This window comes from Eretmochelys imbricata, chromosome 16, assembly GCF_965152235.1.
Source record: "Eretmochelys imbricata isolate rEreImb1 chromosome 16, rEreImb1.hap1, whole genome shotgun sequence".
NCBI lineage: Eukaryota > Metazoa > Chordata > Testudines > Cheloniidae > Eretmochelys > Eretmochelys imbricata.
In genome coordinates, this window is record NC_135587.1 from 6272337 (window position 1) to 6295591 (window position 23255).

At 54.0% G+C, this 23255-nt stretch overlaps 1 protein-coding gene across 1 annotated transcript; it reads left to right on the forward strand.

Moving 5' to 3' along the window:
- Positions 1-12113: 12113 nt before the first annotated feature.
- Positions 12114-23024, forward strand: LOC144276034 (uncharacterized). The gene is given in 5 exon segments (XM_077835853.1): positions 12114-12191; positions 12194-12289; positions 12291-12522; positions 16786-16875; positions 20404-23024. Coding segments are annotated over 5 exon segments (2016 nt in total). The 3' UTR covers positions 21924-23024.
- Positions 23025-23255: the final 231 nt, after the last annotated feature.

A 23255-nucleotide genomic window follows, 5' to 3' on the forward strand; every position in this document is an offset into this window, starting at 1 on the left:
CAAATCTGTACCACGCCCATCCACAGGGCAAGCAGACCCAGGCCAACGGGCTCAGCCCCAGCTCAGTTCTGTGGGCAGCCGCAGATCTTCCCAGCTCCTAGAAGAGAGAGGCTCCATTAACCCAGGAAGGGGGTGGGCAGGTCACTGGGCAGGTCTGGGCAGCTCCAAAGGAACCATGGCAGCAGTGACAGAAGCTCTTCACAGGGGTGTCCAGCTCCTAGGGGCCAGATGTGCATAGCACGGGCCAGGCTGCTCAGCTGAGCCCACAGGGCAGGTAAGAATCATAGAATATCAGGGTTGGAAGGGACCTCAGGAGGTCATCTAGTCCAACCCCTTGCTCAAAGCAGGACCAATCCCCAACTAAATCATCCCGGCCAGGGCTTTGTCAAGCGAGAGACTGAGCCCTTCGCCCCAAACTCCAGCCAAACCCAGCCCCAGCAGCAAACAGTGGGCATGGAGAATGTGCCAGGAGCTTTGAAATCACTGCCCTGGGCCCAGTCTGCAGGTGCTGGGGGGTGGAGAGGGTCCCTGGGAACAGCCAAGGGCTCCACTGGCAGGTGCCGGGTTCTGAGGGAGGGGAGGAGAGAAGGGGGCCAAGTGCCGGATGGGGGGGGGGGGTGAGAGAAGGGGACTAGATGTCAGGTACAGAAGCGGGGAGAGAAGGGAGGCAGGTAAAGGGACATGCAGGGGGAATAGAAGGGGGTCGGGGCCAGGTTCCAGGGGAGGACAGAAGAGAAGGGGGCCAAGTGCTGGATGTGGGGGAGGGGGGTGATAGTGGGGGCCAGGTGTTGGGTGCGTGGGGGGGGTTAGAAAAGAGGGGCTGGGTGGGGGAGAGAAGGGGCCCAGGTGCTGGCTGGGGGGGGCGGTGAGAAGGGAGCCAGGTGCCAGGCTGGCGGGAGGGAGAGAGAAGGGGGCCAGGTGCCGGTCGCGGGGGGGGAGAGAAGAGAGAGAAGGGGGCCAGGTGCAGAGCGGGAAGAGAGAAGGGGGCTAGGTGCCAGCCGGTGGGCCAGGAAAACAGGCAGAGAGAGAAGGGGGCCAGGCGCCAGTCACGGGGGGGGGGGGGGGAAGAGAGAAGGGGGCCAGGCGCCGGTCGCGGGGGGGGGGGAGGGGAGAGAAGGGGGCCAGGCGCCGGTCGCGGGGGGGGGGGGGAGGGGAGAGAAGGGGGCCAGGCGCCGGTCGCGGGGGGGGGAGGGGAGAGAAGGGGGCCAGGCGCCGGTCGCGGGGGGGCGGGGGGGGGAGAGAGAAGGGGGCCAGGCGCCGGTCGCGGGGGGGGGGGGAGAGAGAAGGGGGCCAGGCGCCGGTCGCGGGGGGGGGGGAGGGGAGAGAAGGGGGCCAGGCGCCGGTCGCGGGGGGGGGGGGGAGGGGAGAGAAGGGGGCCAGGCGCCGGTCGCGGGGGGGGGGGGAGGGGAGAGAAGGGGGCCAGGCGCCGGTCGCGGGGGGGGGGGGGAGGGGAGAGAAGGGGGCCAGGCGCCGGTCGCGGGGGGGGGGGAGGGGAGAGAAGGGGGCCAGGCGCCGGTCGCGGGGGGGGGGGAGGGGAGAGAAGGGGGCCAGGCGCCGGTCGCGGGGGGGGGGGGAGAGAAGGGGGCCAGACTGGGGGGGAGAGAAGGGGGCCAGGCGCCGGTCGCGGGGGGGGGGGGGAGAAGGGGGCCAGGCGCCGGTCGCGGGGGGGGGGGAGAGAGAAGGGGACCAGGTGCCGGTCGCGGGGGGGGGAGAAGGGGGCCAGACTGGGGGGGGGGGAGAGAAGGGGACCAGGTGCCGGTCGCGGGGGGTGAGGGGGGGAGAAGGGGGCCAGACTGGGGGGGGAGAGAAGGGGACCAGGTGCCGGTCGCGGGGGGTGGGGGGGGGGAGAAGGGGGCCAGACTGCGGGGGGGAGAGAAGGGGACCAGGTGCCGGTCGCGGGGGGTGGGGGGGGGAGAAGGGGGCCAGACTGCGGGGGGGGAGAGAGAAGGGGGCCAGGTGCCGGTCGCGGGGGGGGGGGAGAAGGGGACCAGGTGCGGGGGGACCCAAGCAGGCCCGGGTGTGGGTTCCCCTCGGGGCCACTCACCGCCCCTCGGGTCCGCCCCCTCCGCCGGACGCTCCTGCCGGCGGCGGCTGCTGCAGGCTCCGAGCCGCGCGATCTGTGCCCGGAACCGCCGCCGCTTCCTCCTGCTGCCCTGCAGCCGCACCCCAGGCGGGGCAGGGCTCAGCCAAGGACAGGGCGGCTGCCCCGGCCAGACCAGCCTCCCGAACACCCTCCCCCTGTCTCCAGCAGCCCCGTGCCTCAACACCCCCCTGACACCCCTTCCCTTGGCCCTGCCCCGCCTCTCACCCCATCAACCCCCTGCCCCATAGCCCCTCTAGTGACACCCCAGCCGAGCCCCCCACACCCACAAGCCCAACTTCTCCCCCCAGCCCAGCTCTGGACACCTCCTGGCCTCCCTCCCAACCTCCCAGCCCAGCAGCCTCCTCTCCCACCTCCTGACCCCCAGGCCTGCGCCCAGACCCCCCCTCCAGCCCAGGCTATGGCACCCCCGCGCTCCCTCCGCCCCTCCCCACTTTCTGAGGATGTACAAAGAAGTCCAGAGTCGATGGCTGTTGACATTCGTCCAGAAAGGGGTCCTTTGGGCTGTGCGTCAGCCCTTTGCTTGTCCCTACTGATCTCAGCCCCGCCACGGCCTGTTCGCGCCAAGCGTGGCGGAGAAGTGGCCAAGAACTGGCGCAATGGCTAGTTGTGGAAGGGGTGTTTTTAGAAGTAATGGCCATTTCCCTGTTCTCGTCCAGAACCCAGCCTTCCTCCTGCAGCAGAGGATGAAGAACCCTCCTGTATGGATACATGCCCAGAATTGCCCTTTTTCAACATGGCCGCCATTGCTGGTATTCTCAATAGAACTGGTGCCACAGGTTGCCCTTAATAAAGATGGTTACTGCCAGCCTTCTCCTCCCTCCCTCTCTGTGCTTCCTGAGGGAGCTGGTGGCCATTTTGAAGAAGGTCCTTTTTCGTGGCATTCTCTGCAGAAGAACATGCCCCCAGCCTTCGTCCTGTTTTCAAAATCTACTTGTTGCACCACATCCACTGCACAGGGACTGCAGGAGGTCTGGAGACACTGCAGGATAGGGAAGGGGGAAAGAGGTGGGTGGGTGCCCATACAGGGACCGTGCAGATGGGGAGGGGGAGCAGTGATGTGCACTCCTGCTGCTCTGGTGCAAAGCAGCTTTAAGCACCTCACAACTGGCCAGTGCTCTCTGTGCTACTCTACGGTGGAGTCTCCTGTCACAGATCGTGTCCTATTTTCCTATTTTGATTTAATTTAAATTGGTAAAAAATTGGTTTAGCCCTTGTCTACAAACAAAAGTTGTACCCCTTTAACTCTAAAAGAAAAGGAGTCCTTGTGGCACCTTAGAGACTAACCAATTTATTTGAGCATGAGCTTTCGTGAGCTACAGCTCACTTCATTGGATGCATACCGTGGAAACTGCAGCAGACTTCATATACACACAGAGAATATGAAACAACACCTCCTCCCACCCCACTGTCCTGCTGGTAATAGCTTATCTAAAGTGATCATCAAGTTGGGCCATTTCCAGCACAAATCCAGGTTTTCTCGCCCTCCACCCCCCACACAAATTCACTCTCCTGCTGGTGATAGCCCATCCAAAGTGACAACTCTCCACACAATGTGCATGACAATCAAGTTGGGCCATTTCCTGCACAAATCCAGGTTCTCTCACCTCCCCACCCCCCTCCCAAAAACCACACACACAAACTCACTATCCCGCTGGCAATAGCTCATCCAAAGTGACCACTCTCCCCACAATGCGCATGATAATCAAGGTGGGCCACCCCCAGCACAAATCCAGGCCTTCTCACCCCCACCCCCCACCCCCATACACACACAGACTCACTCTCCTGCTGGCAATAGCTCATCCAAACTGACCACTCTCAAAGTTTAAATCCAAGTTAAACCAGAACATTGGGGGGGGGGGTAGGAAAAAACAAGGGGAAATAGGCTACCTTGCATAATGACTTAGCCACTCCCAGTCTATCACCAGCAGGAGAGTGAATTTGTGTGGGGGGGGTGGAGGGCGAGAAAACCTGGATTTGTGCTGGAAATGGCCCAACTTGATGATCGCTTTAGATAAGCTATTACCAGCAGGACAGTGGGGTGGGAGGAGGTGTTGTTTCATATTCTCTGTGTGTATATAAAGTCTGCTGCAGTTTCCACGGTATGCATCCGATGAAGTGAGCTGTAGCTCACGAAAGCTCATGCTCAAATAAATTGGTTAGTCTCTAAGGTGCCACAAGTACTCCTTTTCTTTTTGCGAATACAGACTAACACGGCTGTTACTCTGGAACCCTTTAACTCTACGCACAGAAAGAACAGAAGGACTTGTGGCACCTTAGAGACTAACATATTTATTTGAGCATAAGCTTTCGTGAGCTACAGCTCACTTCATCGGATGCATTATGCTCAAATAAATTTGTTAGTCTCTAAGGTGCCACAAGTACTCCTTTTCTTTTGGCGAATACAGACTAACACGGCTGCTACTCTGAAATCTACCCACAGAGTTAAACTGGTACAACCCCTGCAGTGTGGATGCAGTTATACTGGTATAGCGGTGTCTGGTTATTCCTGTGTGGAAAGTGGAATAAGCTCTACTGCAATATGGCACCTTGATACCAATCTCACTGCATCCACAGTAGGGGACTGATTTAACTATTTGGGTAGAGTAATATCCCCTGACAGAAATAGTTCTCCCAGTATCAAGTCTGTGTGTAGAGCAAGCCTAAAGCTACATTCAAATAGGACACTTCATCCGAAATGAGCATTCATCCACAGACAGAATGACTAAGGGTGTGAATTAAAATCCATTTGGGGGATGGCGTTGGCTAGTGTGGTAACCAGTCCTTACCTAGGCTTGGTCAACGTTAAAAGCTACAGGAGCTAAAGGTGTGACATGAAATGATTTAACTGGATGTAAATTTGTGTGAGGGCACTATGCTACCGACTTTCTAGAGGTCTGGCTTGTGTTGATAGATATTTGGGACCAACCTAAGCCACTATAATTGCTCTTACACTGATAGAAGGGTGTCCTCCCAGAGGTTTGCATCAGTGTAAATCGGGTTTTAATTTGGTTTCAGTTACACTAGTGAGTTAGTACGGCCTCTGGGGCAGGGACCATCTTTATTGTGTATGGCTAGAGCCCAGTGCAGAGAGGTGTTGATTCCTGACAGGGCCTCTGGAACTACTGCAGTAAAAATAATTCATGCTAATAATGCAAGTTTCCCTGGTCTCTGGTCACAGAGTCACTTTGGCTGGATAAGCCTTCCAGATAGTCACTTGGGCCACGCACTGGTATCCATGGAAGGCCTCTGGGGTGATGACACTCACCTTCTTGTGCTGACAACCTGAGTTGGGAATGCGCAGGGATCCTTTCTGTAGCTCTGATCTCACTACTGCAGCCAGCCTCCAAAGTCCACTGCATCCCTTGCGTTAAAAGGGTTTGAAGCTCCTGGCTCCATCAGTGGGAAGCAGAAGGGAGGTACTGATGTCACTGCCTTTTTGTATCTACACTGCTTTAGAACATAAGAACAGCCATACTGGGTCAGACCAAAGGTCCATCTAGCCCAATATCCTGTCTTCCAACAGTGGCCAATGCCAGGTACCCGAGAGGGAATGAAAAGAACAGGTAATCATCAAGTGATCCATCCCCTGTCAGCCATTTGCAACTTCTGGCAAACAGGCTAGGGACACCATCCCTGCCCATCCTGGCTAATAGCCATTGATGGATCTATCTATCCTCCATGAACTTATCTAGTTCTTTTTTGAACCCTGTTATAGTCTTAGCCTTCACAACATCCTCTAGCAATGAGTTCCACAGGTTGACTGTGCGTTGTGTGAAAAAATACTTCCTTTTGTTTGTTTTAAATCTATTGCACATTAATTTCATCTGGTGGCCCCTAGTTCTTGTGTTATGAGTAAGGGTGTGTGTCTGCCACGGAAGTCACAGATTCCATGACTCTCCGTGACTTCTGCAGTGGCCAGTGCTAGCTCAGGGGCTGCCTGAGCTGGTCAGCCCCTGGGCCAGCAATAGCAGCAGCAATTTGGGTATGTGGGAGGGCACTCGGGGCTGGAGTGCGGGGCGGCACTTACCTCAGGGGGAGGGCTCCCCAGCTCCGACCAGCATGTCCGTGCAGGCATCACCCCCACAGCTCCCATTGGCTGCAGTTCCTGGCCAATGGGAGCTGCGGAGCCGGGGCTTGTGGCAGGAGCAGCACGTGGAGCCCCCTTGGCTGCCCCTCCCTCTAGGAGCTGCAGGAACATGCCTGTCGGAGCTGGGTAGGGAACCTTCCAACTCCGCCAATCCTCCCCCGCAGCAGCAGCAGCAGGGGTCCTGGGCTGCGCGCTGCCCGCCCCCCACCAGCACCAGCAGGGTCCTGGACTGCACGCCGCTGCCCACACACACTCCCCGCCAGCACCAGGGGCGGGGGTTCTGGGCCAAGCGCCACCACCCACCCCCACTAGGCACCAGTGAAGGTCCTGGGCCACCCCCACAGCACCCTGGACCACCCCCACAGAGCACTTGGGACCCCCAGCCCAAGTTTTAGTTATGGGTATATAGTAAAAGTCATGGACAGGTCACAGGCTGTGAATTTTTGTTTACTGCCCTGTGACCTATCCATGACTTTCACTAAAAATACACATGGCTAAAACGTAGCCTTAGTTATGAGAAGGAGTAAATGACACTTCCTTATTTACTTTCTCCACGCCAGTCATGATTTTATAGACCTCTATCATATCCCCCCTTAGTCATTTCTTTTCCAAGATGAAAAATCCCAGTCTTATTACTCTCTCCTCATACGGCAGCTGTTCTATACCCCTAATAATTTTTGTTGCCTTTTTCTCTATCTTTTCCAATTCCAATATATCTTTTTTTGAGATGGGGCGACCACATCTGCACGCAGTATTCAAGATGGGGTCGTACCATGGATTTATATAGAGGCAATATGATATTTTCTGTCTTGTCGATCCCTTTCTTAATTATTCCCAACATTCTGTCCACCTTTTTGATTGCTGCTGCACATTGAGTGGATGTTTTCAGAGAACTATCCACAATGACTCCCAGATCTCTTTCTTGAATGGTAACAGCTAATTTAGACCCCATCATTTTATATGTATAGTTGAAATTATGTTTTCCAACGTGCATTACTTTGCATTTATCTAATTTCATTGCCATTTTGTTGGCCAGTCACCCAGCTTTGAGAGATCCTTTAGCAGCTCTTCACAGTCTGCCTGGGACTTAACTAACTTGAGTAGTTTTGTATATCATCTACAAATTTTGCCACCTCGCTGGTTACCCCTTTTTCCAGTTAATTTATGTATATGTTGAATAGGACTGGGCCCAGTACAGATCCCTGGAGGACATCAGGCCCAGTACAGATCCCTGGAGGACACCACTATTTATCTCTCTCCATTCTGAAAACTGACCATTTATTCCTACCCTTTGTTTCCTATCTTTTAACCAGTTACCAATCCATGAGAGGACCTTCCCTCTTATCCCATGACAGCTTCCTTTGCTTAAGAGCCTTTGGTGAGGGACCTTGTCAAAGGCTTTCTGAAAATCTAAGTACACTATATCCACTGGATCACCCTTGTCCACATGCTTTTTGACCCCTTCAAACAATTCTAGTAGATTGGTGAGGCACGATTTCCCTTTACAAAAAACATGTTGACTCTTCCCCAACAAATTATGTTCATCTGTGTTTCTGACAATTTTGTTCTTGACTATAGTTTCAGCCAGTTTGCCCGGTACTGAAGTCAGGCTTACTAGCCTGTAATTGCCGGGAACACCTCTGGAGCCCTTTTAAAAAATTGATGTCACATTAGCTATCCTCCAGTCATTTGGTACAGAAGCTGATTTAAATGATAGGTTACAGACGACAGTTAGTTGTTCTGCAATTTCACATTTACGTTCCATGGGTGAACACCATCTGATCCTGGTGACTTATTACTGTTTAGTTTATCAATTTGTTCCAAAACCTCCTGTAATGACACCTCAATCTGGAACAGTTCCTCAGATCTGTCACCTAAAAAGAATGGCTTAGGTTTGGGAATCTCCCTCACATCCTCAGCCATGAAGACCAATGCAAAGAATTCATTTAGTTTCCCCGCAAAGACCTTATCATCCTTGAGTGCTCCTTTAGCATCTCGATCATCCAGTGGCCCCACTGGTTGTTTAGCAGGCTTCCTGCTTCTGATGTACTTAAAAAAATTTTTTGCTATTACTTTTTGAGTCTTTGGCTAGCTGTTCTTCAAATTCTTTTTTGGCCTTTCTAATTATATTTTTACATTTCATTTGCCAGAGGTTATGCTCCTTTCTGTTTTCCTCACTAGGATTTGAGTGGTGAAGTGGTGAAGTTCACTAGTGGTGAAGTACTGGAATGGGTTATCTAGGGAGGTGGTGGAATCTCCTTCCTTAGAGGTTTTTAAGGTCAGGCTTGACAAAGCCCTGGCTGGGATGATTTAGTTGGGGATTGGTCCTGCTTTGAGCAGGGGTTTGGACTAGATGACCTCCTGAGGTCCCTTCCAACCCTGATATTCTATAATTCTATGATTTAACTTCCACTTTTTAAAGAATGCCTTTTTGCATCTCACTGCTTCTTTTACTTTGTTGTTTAGCCACGGTGGCACTTTTTTGTTTTTTAATTTGGGGTATACATTTAAATTGAGCCTCTATTATGGTGTCTTTAAAAAATGCGGAGGCCATGATGCCAGGAGGCAGTGCTGTCTCTGTGGTGCCAGGAGGCAGTGCCCAGGCCATGGCACTGGGGGCAGTGACGTCTCTATCATGACGGGGCAGTGCCAAGGCCATGGTGCCGGGGACACAGTGCTGTCTCTATGGCACCCCAGGGCAGTGCTGTCTCTGACGTGGTTGGGCGCAGTGTAGAGATGGTGGCGCTGTGGGGCAGTGCAGAGGCCATGGCGCCGGGGGGCAGTGCAGAGACCATGGTGCTAGCAGGTGGGATTCACAGAAACCAAGGCCAGAAAGGACCACTGTGATCATCTAGTCCAGGGGTGGCCAACCTGGGGCTCCGGAGCCACACGGGGCTCTTCAGAAGCTAATATGCGGCTCCTTGTCTAGGCACCAACTCCGGGGCTGGAGCTACAGGTACCAACTTTCCAGTGTGCCCGGGGGTGCTCACTGCTCAACCCCTGGCTCTGCCACAGGCCCTGCCCCCACTCCACGCCTTCCTGCCCCCTCCCCTGAGTCTGCCGTGCCCTTGCTCCTCCCCCCCTCTGCCCCCAGCCTCCTGCATGCCACGAAACAGCTGATCAGGAGGTGCGGGGGAGGAAGGGGGAGGTGCTGATTGATGGGGCTGCTGGTGGGTGGGAGGTGCTGGGAGCGGGGTGGGGAGCTGATGGGGTGGGGGCTGCTGACATGTTACTGTGGCTCTTTGGCAATGTACATTCGTAAATTCTGGCTCCTTCTAATCTGACCCCCTGTATAATGCAGGCCAGAGACCTGCCCCACAATCATCCCTAGGGCAGATCTGTTAGAGAAACAGCCAAGCTAGATTTTAAAACGGTCAAAGATGGAGAATCCAGGGATCCAGCACAGGCACCTTCCTTGTCCCTGCTATTCCTCTCCTCTGCCCTATGCTGCCAGGCTGAGAAAACCGGAGACTCCGGGTCCCCTCACCCTCCACACGCAGACAATTTTCTAGGTTGCAACAGGCCATAAACATTTTAAAATGGGTCCTGAGCCCAAAATGGTTGAGAACCACTGCTCCAGGCTATTTCAAACATAGTGTATCAAGTAGAACAGGTTACAATAGTGACATGCTGTATATTTTAGGGAATTAGAATACAGGAACTCTATTGACTATGTGACAAGCTTCAGAGTGGTAGCCGTGTTAGTCTGTGTCAGCAAAAATAATGAGGAGTCCTTGTGGCACCTTAGAGACTAACAAATGTATTTGCTTTCAGAGTAGCAGCCGTGTTAGTCTGTATCCGCAAAAAGAACAGGAGGACTTGTGGCACCTTAGAGACTAACAAATTTATTAGAGCATAAGCTTTCGTGAGCTACAGCCCACTTCATTGGGTGCATAGAATGGAACATATAGTAAGAAGATATATATATACATACAGAGAAGGTGGAAGTTGCCACACAAACTGTGAGAGGCGAATTAGTTCAGATGAGCTATTATCAGCAGGAGAAAAAAACGTTTGTAGTGATAATCAAGATGGCCCATTTAGACAGTTGACAAGAAGGTATGAGGATACTTAACATGGGGAAATAGATTCAATATGTGTAATGACCCAGCCACGCCCAGTCTCTATTCAAACCCAAGTTAATGGTATCTAGTTTGCATATTAATTCAAGCTCAGCAGTGTCTCATTGGAGTCTGTTTTTGAAGCTTTTCTGTTGCAGAATTGCCACCGTTAAATCAGTGGGTTCTAACCCACGAAAGCTTATGCCCAAATACATTTGTTAGTCTCTAAGGTGCCACAAGGACTCCTCGTTATTTTTATTGACTATGTATTTCTCAGCACTGGTCTGCTGCACTGCCCCCTAGGAGCTGTCTTAGGAACTGACTGTATTACCTCTTCAGTAACCAAGTGGTACCAAGGGTATTTTCACCTGTCCTTTTCTGCCAGGTGAAGGCACCTGTAGGAGTGAGGGTCTGCTGGGGCCTCATGCGGTGCTAGAGCTTATAGGTGCCTATAGGAGTGCGGAGCACCTCCTGGACTCGGGTCCGAGCTTGCAGTACCCCACATACCCAGGGATCCACAGAGTTTGGGGACCCAGAGTCTTTGTCACATCCCCATGGGGTGGGAGGCAGCTACAGAAAATACAGGAAATGCTGAAAGGTGAAGCCCTCCAATGTGGACATAGGGCCAAAGAGAGAGAGAGAGAGAGCACAAGACAAGCCCTCTACCACTTCATTATTTCTATTTCAGTAGCTCCTCCGGTATCTGCCCCCAAAGGGTTTGAACGCTAAGCACATGGTGAGACAACAACAGAGGGATACAACAGATAAATGGGGGAAGACAAGCTAACAGCAAAGCCATCATAATAGTGCCGCAGCACCAGGATGCCCAGTGCCCGCCATTGGGTGCCATCCCAGCAGGGAGGAGTTGTAAGGAGGGATTTGGACAAGGACATTGGTGGCTTTGTGGAGAGCACCTACTATGCAAGGGATTCGGTCTGGTCCTGATCCTGGCTGCTCTGGAGGGTTCTTTACTGATCACTAGGGCCCCCCACTCTTCTTGTGTTCTGGGAGTCTCTGAGGAACCATCTTCTGGAGCAGCAGGATTGCATTCAGGAGGTGGTTCCTCATCTTTCTGCTGCTTGCTGCCTCCTCCCTTGGTGAGGAGGAGGAAAATCTCTCTCCCTTGGAATGGGCATCATGCTAAGCAGCTTTCCAAATATATTTGTGTCTGTAACTGGATCCAGGGTGGTAACCATGTTAGTCTGTATCAGCAAAAACAACAAGGAGTTCTTGTAGCACATTAGAGACTAACAAATTTATTTGGGCATAAGCTTATGCCCAAATAAATTTGTTAGTCTCTAACGTGCCACAAGTACTCCTCGTTGTTGTAACTGGATCCTGATCCTTCACAGCTAGAGGAACTAGTCTGGGAGATCAGTTCCAGGTAACCTGAGAAGGCAAGTGGAAGCCAAAGGAATAAGAATCAGAATGGGTGCTGGGTGCGAGGAAGATGGTCCCAGGGAAGTGACTGGGAGGGAGAAGGTGAAGGAAGGCCCAGGCTGTTATTCTTTTAAGGGCCTAGGACCTTGAGCCTTGCAGGGTGGGTGAGGAAAAACTCCATGTGCTGGTTCGGAGAGATGTTTGGGACAATTAGACCCTCTCGGGAAGGGTCAAGGAGTGATCAGGTGGGTGACAAAAAACAGGCTGAGAGGCTTAGTCAGAGACTGCTTAGTGAAGAACTCAGCCAGGGCCCAGCTGCAACAAGAAGAACTGTGAACTCCTGAACTTAAAGGGAGAGTTTGCAGGCCTTGCAAGGGATTGTGGAGCCCCAAACCTAAGGGGTGGGAATATCAATTGGGTTCTTTTGGGAGCTGGATGTTGTTTAATACAGCGGACACCGGGAGAGCGGGGACACTGTTTAATGACAGGGGGTGGAAGTAGGTTATTCCTGATACTTGGTGGGAAACTGAGGCCAGGGCTGGCGGTGGTGAGCCCTGCCGCAGGTGGGCATGTCCGGAGACTGCCCCGTTCTCCTGCAGGGTGACTGGTGGCGATGGGCAGCGAACGCGCCCCTTTAGCCCAGGCCGCCTGGGGCCGTCGCCTGCCCTCTGGGGATGTGGAGCCTGGCGGCCTGGAGGCTCCCTGCCTCAGCTGCGGCCGGCGAAGGGGGCCGGGGCTTAGGGCGCTCCCCAGCGGCGGGGCCGGTGTCACGGCTCCCCGGGCCGGCCGAACTACGTTTCCCACAGGCCCTTGCGCCGAAAAGCCGCTTCCCCGGCGCGTCCCCGGGCCCCGCGCACCCTGCGCCCGGGCTGGCTGCGGAGCGGGCTCAGGTGAGTGCTGTGGCCGGGCCAGGGGGCGTGGAGCCGGCCAGCGCAGGCGGGCCCCGCGATCCATCGCTGCGTGCCCCGGGCGGCCGGCACGACACCGCCGGGGCCGGGGCCTGGGCCTGGGCCTGGGCCTGAGCCGCGGGCTGGGCCTGGGCCGGGGCCGGGGCCGGGGCCGGGCTTGCGGGCTGGGCGGCGCGCTGCGGCACATCCCGTCTGGCTACGCTGTGGTGTTCGGAGCGGCCAGCCCGGCCCAGTGGATGGGGCTCGGCCCGGGGGGTCAGCAGCGCTGGGGAGCTCTGTCACTGACCAGCTGGGTGACATCAGGCCAGTCACTTTGCTGTTCTGTGCCTCAGTTTCCCCACCTGCCCCACGGCTCACGCGAAGCCTGCTGGTTAAAGTGCTCCAAAGGGACGGGTGGTCAGCACTGGTCTAAGGCAGCCCTCACCTTGCTGCGTAAGGGTGGGAGTTTGCCCGGTTCTGCTCCCATTGAAATCAAACTCCCACTGACTTGAGAAGCCTTGTGTCACTTCACAAGTGTAAAGATGGTGGCCACTTTTCCCATATTCCATTTCCAGCTTGTTATATTTTGCCTATGTAAATTTATCCTCCTCCTTCCCCCCACCCCACCCCGCACTTTCAATTGGATATGTGAATTTTGCCTTTCTGTCCCAGTGTTGCTGTGAACAGTAGTTGCTGTGTTTCACCTCAGAGGTAGCTACACTGATGTATAATGGGGTCTCTAAAAATATGGACCAGATATATCAACCCCGCATCTGGTGGTGGCCTTGCCTGCTCTAGGGAGAAAGGGAACCAGTCTGTCCTTCAGAGCTATGTTAGCCTGCTGCAAGGACTACACACACCACTTACAAACCCCTGGAGCTTTCTCTCACAAGAAACATGCCCAAAGCCCTTTCCCTGGATAGGTAAATAAACTGTAGGCCTAAGAAGAGCGATTCATGGATTCTAAGGCCAACAGGATCCATTCTGACCCAATCTAGGAATATCAGCCAAATCACCCAGTCTGTTAAAGTTGTGGGCCAGCAGTGAAAGTGTCACTTCAAAAGGTAAACTTTGCAGCTGGTGCAGAACATTCCCTTTTAAATAGGGCACTTACTATTGCCTGTACATGTAATATGTGGTTTTTTTATGTAAATGCTTCCTATGCAACCTGCTGTTCTCTGCTCAATAATGTGCCTCGGCCCTCTCCAAGTCAGCCCAGTGTATCCAGCCACTCACAGTACTGCAACTTTCTGATGCAGTGGGTTCTAGCCCATGAAAGCTTATGCCCAAATAAATGTGTTAGTCTTTAAGGTGCCACAAGGACTCCTCATTGTTTTTTCTAAGTAGAATTACTTGGGAAAAAAAAATTCTCTTTAAAGCAATAGACAACCAGGCTACTCAGGTCCAAAGCCATGCATGCTTACTGCCTAAAACGCAGAAGGGCATGTTGTACCCATTAATAACTGCTGTTTAAAATCCTCCTGAGATGATATTGGAATAAAAAGAGTATCATCATCATGAGATGACATCATTGTTTTTTTTTCCACAAATACAGAACTGAAATATTTATTAAACCCTTCTGGCTTTTCTGCATTATTATTGATACTTCTACCATTTACATCTACTAATGGACCAATACCATTGTTCTTTTTGTTCCTGATATACTTTAAAAATTCCTTCTTATTGTCCTTAACTCTGCTGGCCATAGATTTCTCCTTGTGTCTCTTTGCTTCCCTTAGCAGCTTCCTACACTTCCTAGCTTCTGATTTATATTCAATACTATCCATTTCCCCCTTCTTCCATTTGTTGGCTTTTCGTGCATCCAGTAAAGTGTCTTAAACAATTCCCAGTTGTTTTTCACGTTTTTCTGATTAAATTCTTCCTCCCAGCTGATTTCTCATTTGTTTGCAGATTTGTGAAACTCATCCTTTTAAAGCATTAAGTATATATATTGCTGTTTTGAACTTTTTGCACATTTAAAATGTGATCAGGTCGTGATCACTTGCATCTAAGCTACCATTAACTTTTAGTTCCAGATGAGAGGCTCTGAGTCATCTTGGGGGAAAGTAAAGGCAGCCCAAGGCAGAAGGCATTCTTCTGAGACAGAGCTGGCTGGCAGCTGGAACTATGTTTTTGGGGCAGTGTGTATGCATTAATAACAGTGGGGAATGTGACTGCCAACTCAAGCTGCTGAGATCCTGAGCTGACCTGCTTTTAAATCTGCCTTCCAGGAAATCTGCAGATCATTCCTCTTGTCCTTTGAGCCTGGTCTCCCTTCCTCTCACCCACAGCACTGAAAATACCTCCCTTTTCTGAGGTTTTGCTTCACCAAGGGCAGCCCAGACTTTACAGGCTTCTGTCCCTATAAGAGATGGGGCACTGTCTCCCCATGTCCTGCGCCATACCTCTCCCACTGACCCCTCCCCAACTCCACACTCATTGGCAATAAAGGTGCTACTGTCCTTTCAGGGGGCTGCCCTCTCTCCATAGCCTGCTGCAGCCCAGTCCCAGCCCAGCAGACCCATCTCCTAGGCAGCCTCTTCTCTGGGCCTTGGTCCCAGCAGCCATTTCTCCCTCCGGGTTCCTTCCTACCCTCATCCTTCCTCCCCCATACTGCCTATGCTCCTGCTAGGATATCTCACCACCAGTGCTGCCAACCTGAAGAGAGAAAAAATCCTGAGATGTTCTGGATGACTGTGTTGTGTTGTAGGGTTGGACTGCCCTGCCCACCCCTGAGGGCAGGGGACAATCAGTGCTGCCATGCTCCTAGCTGGATTGGTTGAGGGGATTTTGGCCCCTGCTGCAGGAGCTCTTGCTCCACATCTGCCCTTCCCTGCCCAGCAATTAATTCTGCCCCAATCTCTGCTCCCTCTGGGCTCTTCAACCCCTCTCCCAGGCCTGGCGGGGGGGGCTGCAGAGGGGTCCCCTCTACACTTTCCAGACTGGGGAGTGGATCCAGGGGTTCAGCCCCACCCCCCACCTCAGGCTGGGGAAGGGGGAGGACATCCCAGTGGCTTTGGTTTGCTGAGGAGAGGGGGAGAGGGAGAGATCGACTGCCCGTCCCTTTGGGCAGAATAACCAATCAGAAGGCTCAAAATGACCTGAGACCGTGGCACTAGCTGGCCCTGCTGTGCTAGGCCTCACCCAGCCAAGGCCAGGCAGTGATTCGCTCCCCTGTGCCTGCGGGATCCTAGAGATGTCTGATTGCTCCCTCCAAGAGCCCCCCGGCAGTAGCCCCCGGTCCCCATAGCTGGATGCCTGGCGTCCATGCCATCTCTCCAGGGTCACCCCAGGAGAAGAAACCTGGGTAGTGAGTTTGTAGGTGTTAAATGCAGGGCTCAGCTGCCTGGAGCAGGGAAAGAAGCTGGTTGCAGTGAGACCTAGGCCCTGGGGGGCTCTGGCACTGTCTTCCTGGCCTTTTGGCTGCATTTTTGGGACTCAGCCTGGCCTCAGTACTCCAATTTCAAGTGTGTTTTCAAGCTGCTGGCTCTGCTCCTCCTTCTCCATCCCTGGCCCAGGCACCTGGAGCCAGGGGCAGCACTGGGGGAAGATGTTGCATGGGGCTATCTGTTGTTTCAGGTGCTGCTGGTTTCGCTGAGATGCCTGTCATTCTTGGAGGCTGAGTGGGCTGTTTGGCCAAAGGGCAGAGGCCCTCTCCATCATTCAGGAGAATGACCGGACTCTGCCCTCTCAGGGTAGGGGATTGATTTTACTCAGACCTCTTCTCAGTGACACGCATGGGTCGACTCCAGCTCATACATCTTCCCTGACTCCTTACGTTTTGTGGTGATATGTGCCCGTAAGAGCCTCTGGAGCCTGGGGGGGGTCTGACGCTGTCCCATCAGTGACATTAAGCTTTGGGCTCACTCAAGGATGGTAAAGCACCAGGAAAGGGTGTGGGGGCTATAGATGTGACCCCTGAACAGAAATCCTTTGTGCTCACCTTAGAGCTTCCTGGGGAAAGGCCAGGTGTGTATGTGTATCGGTGTTTTCATGCTCCCGTTAATTCCCTTCTCCCACCCCTCGGACTCCAGGTCCCCTGTCCTGGGGAGGGCCTGAGCTCTGGGCAAGGTTAGAAATGAGAAACCGACTAATAGTGGTGTTCTGCTGCGTGTGGGGTCCCTGTGGGACTTAGCACATCTCCCAGCAGGTGCCTTACTTTTCCTGACGTCTCCAAGCATTTTCCCCTCCATTCAGGCTGCATGTCTCCTCCAGCACAGGATTTGGAGTTTGTAACCTGCTGCCCATTTCCTTTCCCCTGAGCAGGATTTGTGATCTCCTGGATGGAACGAGAGGAAGAGCTGCAGGTCCTGGATCCCCAGGACTTGGAGAAAACAGATATCCCAAGGTTCACAGGTGAGAGCTAAAAGCTAAATCAACTCAGGAACCATCGGTGCATGAACCCAAAAGCGGGAAAGCCAAGAAGAGCTGAGCTGTCACTTTCCTGCCCCATCCCACCAGTCTCTTGTGCAAGGGCTGAAGCCTGCCATCAGAGTAAGGATCTGGCTGTGACACTTAGCCACCTTCCTGCAATGGGGCTTTTCTGCTTGATTAGACATTGTGATCAGCCTGGAATTAGAGAATCACAGATGAAAGCCTCATTTAGTGGCAGGTCTGGTTCAGCAACCCAGTGTTCACCCATGAGAAACTTTACAGAAACAGGTTTCAGAGTAACAGCCGTGTTAGTCTGTATTCGCAAAAAGAAAAGGAGTACTTGTGGCACCTTAGAGACTAACCAATTTATTTGAGCACGAGCTTTCGTGAGCTACAGCTCACTTCATCAGATGTATCTGATGAAGTGAGCTGTAGCTCACGAAAGCTCGTGCTCAAATAAATTGGTTAGTCTCTAAGGTGCCACAAGTACTCCTTTTCTTTTTACAGAAACAAGAGGTTAAGGGCAGAGACTGCCACATTCCTGGCCATCGTCCCGTCACATACGGTGCTCTCTGAACAGCCCCTCCCAAATGCTATACAAGGCTCTTCCCCTTCCACCTCCAGTAGATACCTCAGAGCAGCACTTCCCCCAGCTTCATCCAACTGCTGCTTTACCACACAGCTTTCACTCCAAGCCTGGTACTAAGAGACCTTCACACCATCCTGTGGGTAACTCTGTTGTGCCTGAGCGCTGCCCAGGTTGTATGAGAGCACGAGTTGGCTGGTGAAGGGGGACGTGCTGCTTTTCGGTGTCTGACAGAGGTGGACGGGAGCGCTGGACAGTGCTGCTGACAGTACTGTAGTGAGCCTGAGTCAAGGACAGGGAGCGCTGTAGTTCATGTAGTCCCCTTAATGCCGGGAACAGGAAAGAGACATCAGTCTTCCTCTTTATTCCTATCAGAGATGTCATGATTTTGGTTGGAAGCCAGCTCTGCCCTCTGCAGGGGTTGGGAGGAAAGGTCCTCCGACAGTGCAGAAAACCAGCTGTGTATTCTCCACCAAGTGAGCAGCACCATGTTGGAAGCAAAAGGCTGGACGGCTTCTGTCAGGAGTCAGTCTTGCGAAGAAAGTGGGGGATGAGGAAGGGAACAGCCAGCTGGCCCCTTCCTCCTGAGCAGGATTTTCAGGGGGAGAGGTTTTCATGCTGCATCTTCTGGGTTGACCATCTTCTGGCAAGAACCTCCATACTCTGCAGTGCTGCCAGGAAGGGAGGAAGAAGGGGAAGTATGGAAGGGGGGAAGAGAAGCCTAGGGGGTGAGGGAGATAGGGGAGGGGGTAAGAACAAAGTGGTTGAAGGGCAGGAACTCGGGTTGGGGAGGGTAGCAGGGGGAAGGGCAGGAGCCATGGCAGAAGGGGTGGGTATAGGGCAGAGTTGGGGGACAGGGCAGGAGCTGGGGAGGGACAGAGACCATTTGAGGGGACTGAGGCATTGGGGATCTGTGAGCCCTATAGCATCCCCAGGAGCCCTGAGCCTCGTCCCATTCTCGGTTTTCACGGGACCCCCTGCCTGTCAGAGCACAGGATGGACAGTCCTGTCCCTGCCTCTGATGCACAGTTCCTGTGTGATGGGCAATCAGATAAACCAGCATTTTCATAGGTGGCCACTGTGTGTTCCTCATTTTCTGGGTGCCCAATTGAGACACCTGGGGCTGGAGCTGCAGCAGTGCTGAGTACCCCCAGCTGCAGCTGATGTAAATGGGGGCTCTGCCATGAACACACAGTGCTGTAACTTGCTGAGTACTCTGAAAAGTCAGGCCCTCGACATCCCAAATTGGGCACCCACAGTGAGTTGACATTGACACCTTTGGTCTCCGTTCCCCAGGTGTAAAATGGAGATAATTCCTCCTACCTCAGAGCTAGTGTTATACCACCATTCATGAATTAAGGCAGTCCTTGAAATCAATGGACGTTTGGCGCCTAACTACCCTTGAGGATTGGGCCTAAGCTGCTGCCATGAGAGCAACCTAGAGAAGCTTGTGAAGAAATGAATAATTCTATATTTGGGCAGGGTTTGGACGGGGTCGTATAGTACTGCATAGTGCCACACACTAGCTGATGAGGGAAAGAAGAAATACTGAAGTACCTGTTCTCTGAGCACCTTCTGTCCTACACACTGAATGAGGCAGGATCCTGTGGGAAAAATAGCATTGGGTCATGTAATTAAAGACTGTCTCCTAGTGCATACGCCCCAGGGGGCAGGGTAAGGCTGCCAAGCAACCTTCATTCTGCCATATCCTATCTTCTGTGGGGTTGACTCGGCAACCTTAATGGTTTGTTAATGTAGTTTAGACATATTTATAAGCCCTTTCCAGGTGCCCTGTCCCGTTAATTAGAACACATTTTGCACAATACAGTAGGAAGAGCAGCTCATCATTCCAGGGCTGACTGGGGGCAATAAATAAATCTCTCTCTCCCCAGAAGCCTGGAATGGAGACAGGCATTGCAGGCTCGCAAAGCCAGGCTCTGGTGGGTCCCAAAGAGAGCAAGGTCCAGCACTGCTGGAGGCCATCCCAGAGGTTCCGTCAGCCCTTCCTCCTCATCCATATTGAGGGGCTCCACCCGCAGCACTTGTGTGCGTGGCTCTCAGCTACGGCACTGTGGCTGCCTAGGGCTTTAGAGAGTAACACCACCCCTCAGATTCCAGCTGGAAGCCTGACGGAGCAGAACTCGAGAGATGGGCTAGTGCTTCTCAGGGGTGGAAGCTGCCAGGAGAGGCAAGGGGAGGGCCAGGAGAGACCATCCCGAGGTGTGCTGTAATATCTGGGGCATGTGTCTCAGCTGGATGGGAAGCGGGTGTGTAACTGGGCACAAGAAGGCAGCTTGCCTTGTGTGGTGTGGGCACTTCACGGCGCAGAGGAGCATGCACAGGAGGCAGGGATCTCAGGACTGAGCAAATGTTGGGGCAGACATTCCCAGCCTGGAATGAGCCTGTTCCAGAAGGAAGGTGAAAGGGGCTTGGTGTTGAATGTCTCTTCGACCCAGAGCTCTCCCCAAGTCCTGAGTGGGCTCTGGGAGGACTCTCATCCTTGCTCTGGGTGTTAAGACATGATGTTGGCCTGTGCGCTGTCTTGGGAGGCTGTACAAATCAGCTGCTGATGATCAGTCTTCTACACTAGGAAGTTGCTGTGTGTTCACTTTAGGAGTGAAAACCCATTTAGTGAAACTGGTGCAAACTCCTGTGTGTGGACGCTCTGATTTTGCTTTGAGTGCCTTAAAACCTATGCCTAGTTGACTTAAGCTAGACTGAAATAAGCGCATTCACACAGCCTTTGGCACAGGTGTGACCAAATAGATTTTGGATCACATCTTAAGTTAGACAGGTGCCACTCTGTGTGTAGACAAGGCCTCAAACGGGCTGAACCCCCTTGCCTGTGTCTGCATGCTACCCCTCCCCCCCCAAGGTTGCCTTGGCACATGGGCTGAGTCATGGCCAGATTCTCTTTGTTCCAGCAGTAGATGGATTTTTGGGTGACAATGTGGTGGAGACGCCTGATCCTGAGAAAACTGATCTGCATGGGACACTGCTAGGGGGATCCAGCGGGGCCCTTCTCCAGAGTCCCAAGAGTGACTGCGAGGCAGGGTGGGAATGGCAAGGCCCTACGAGCCAACACACCCCCGGTGAAGGAGCTACAGGGAATCACCATGATGCTGCTGCCCCACCAAGAGCCTTGACAGGGGATAAGCCCTATAAATGCAGCGAGTGTGGCAAGGGCTTCAGCCAGAGCTCTGACCTCATCCGGCACCTGCGCACCCACACGGGCGAGCGCCCCTACCAGTGCCCGGACTGCGGCCGGGGCTTCGGCGACAGCTCCACCCTGCTCAAGCACCATCGCGTGCACACGGGCGAGCGCCCCTACAAGTGCACTGAGTGTGGCAAGGGCTTCATCCTCAGCTCCTACCTCATCCAGCACCAGCAGGTGCACAGCAGGGAGAAAGCCCACAGGTGTGCCAGCTGCGGGCGCTGCTTCGGCCAGAGCTCGGAGCTGGCTCAGCACCAGCGCGCCCACCTGGGCGAGCGCCCCTACCAGTGCAGCGAGTGCGGCAAGGGCTTCAGCCAGAGCTCGGACCTCATCCGGCACCAGCGCACCCACACGGGCGAGCGCCCCTACCAGTGCCCGGCCTGCGGCAAGGGCTTCGGCGACAGCTCCACGCTCATCAAGCACCAGCGCACCCACACAGGCGAGCGGCCCTACGTGTGCCCGGCCTGTGGCCGGGGCTTCGGCGAGAGCTCCACCCTCATCAAGCACCAGCGCACCCACACGGGCGAGCGGCCCTACGTGTGCCGCGAGTGCGGCAAGGCCTTCAGCCTCAGCTCCACGCTCTTCAAGCACCAGCGCACCCACACGGGCGAGCGGCCCTACCTGTGCACCGAGTGCGGCAAGGCCTTCAGCCTCAGCTCTAACCTGCTGCAGCACCAGCGCACGCATGCGGGCGAGCGCCCCTTCGCCTGCACCCAGTGCGGCAAGCGCTTCACGCAGAGCTCCAACCTGCTGCAGCACCAGCGCGCCCACTCCGGGGAGCGCCCCTACCGGTGCGCCCAGTGCGGCCGCCACTTCAGCCTCAGCTCCAACCTCACCCAGCACCAGCGCGCCCACTTGGGCGAGCGCCCCTTCGCCTGCGCCCAGTGCGGCAAGCGCTTCGGCCTGAGCTCCAACCTGCTGCAGCACCAGCGGACCCACACCGGGGAGCGCCCCTTCGCCTGCGCCCAGTGCGGCAAGCGCTTCGGCGACCGCTCCACCCTGAGCAAGCACCAGCGCACCCATGTGGGGCGGTGCCTCTGTGCCAGTGCCCGGTGCACCCAGGGTTTTGGGGACAGCGCCACGCTCCTGCAGCAGCCGCACACCCACCGGCATGAGCAGCCCCACCAGCGCGCCCAGTGCAGCAAGGCCTTCAGCCAGAGCTCTGGCCTGGCCCAGCACCAACATGCCCACAAGGACTGGCCCCTCTGTGCCATCGCGCCCTGCCCCTAACCTCAGCCATCAGGTCCTGGGAAGTGCCAAGGGGCCCTGCCCCTAACCTTGGCCATCAGGCCCCAGGGAGGGAAACATCCGCCCAAGGGCCTGCAGCCCTCTGGCAACACCATAGCAGCATGGGACAAAGGCAGACCTCAGGCAGCCAGCCTTGGGCTCAGTGTCCCAGTGACTGTCCCCATGGGCTCTGCCCCCATTGGCTGGCATGCACTGATCACCTGCAGGCTACCAGCGGTGCACTCCCAGAAGCTGTGCAGGAGCAGAGGGAAGTTCAGGCTTCAGCCATGCAGAGCTACTAACTCCTGCAGAGCTGGCTGCGAAAGAGGCCCGACATGCAGCAGCACATCCTACTGCACATTGCAATTCACCCCGGGGCACTGCCCCAACCAGACACATCCCTCTAGGAAATTGGGTAAGAACCTGTTCAAACGCTGTGGGTCTCAAAGGTCGACTCACGCACAAACATCGGCATTGGCTTATGAGAGAATGGACAGAGATCATCTAGTGGAATGAAGCAGGCAGGGTGAGACTAATTCCCACTTCCCAGCAATAACGGGATAAAACTAAGAAAAAGAAAATCTAGGCCAAACACTGGGGGAAAACTTTTGCCAGTGAGATCCGTTAGGCTGTGGGTCATTTCCCCAGCTAGGGGGCTGGGGCCCCATCTCTTGAGTTATTTAAAACTGAACTGGATAAAAGGAGCTTTCTTTAGAAGTCACACACACAAAATTGTCTCTAAATGCAGGGAAGGAATTAGGCCAATCCCACGCGGCATGACTCAGGATGGCAGCTGCTGTCCAGCTCCAATGTGAAACCCTTGTAGGGTATCAGAAAGGTCAGCAGAGTCGGGAGAGACTATCGTCCAGTGGCATTTTGGTAAGAATTGGAAAGGAAAGGACCTGCTCATTCATGTGCAGTCAGTGAGGTGACACAATTTGGGCCGGAGGTTTCTGACCTGGGAGTAAAAATTTGTTCTCTTTATTCTCATTCTTTTTCTGTGTCCTTCCCAGACAATGTGTGGTTCTGTGTGAGATGTTTCTGTGAGGTCTGCATTAGAGCTGTTTAATGTATATACAGTAAAGAGACTTGTTACATTTTAAAGCACAGAGCTGATTTTAATTTTTCCCCAGTACCTGGGAATCCTTTCTTTCTATCATCTCCATCATTTATATTCCCTGAGAGCCCCAAAGTATGCCAGATATATATGTCAGACCTATAAGAAAACAGGCCCCTTCCCCAGCGAGTTCAGAAGACTCTCTTAATAGCTCTGACCCAACCCCCAGAGCAGACACCTGGCCTTCGGACCCTGCTGGGACACTGGCTCACCAGTAT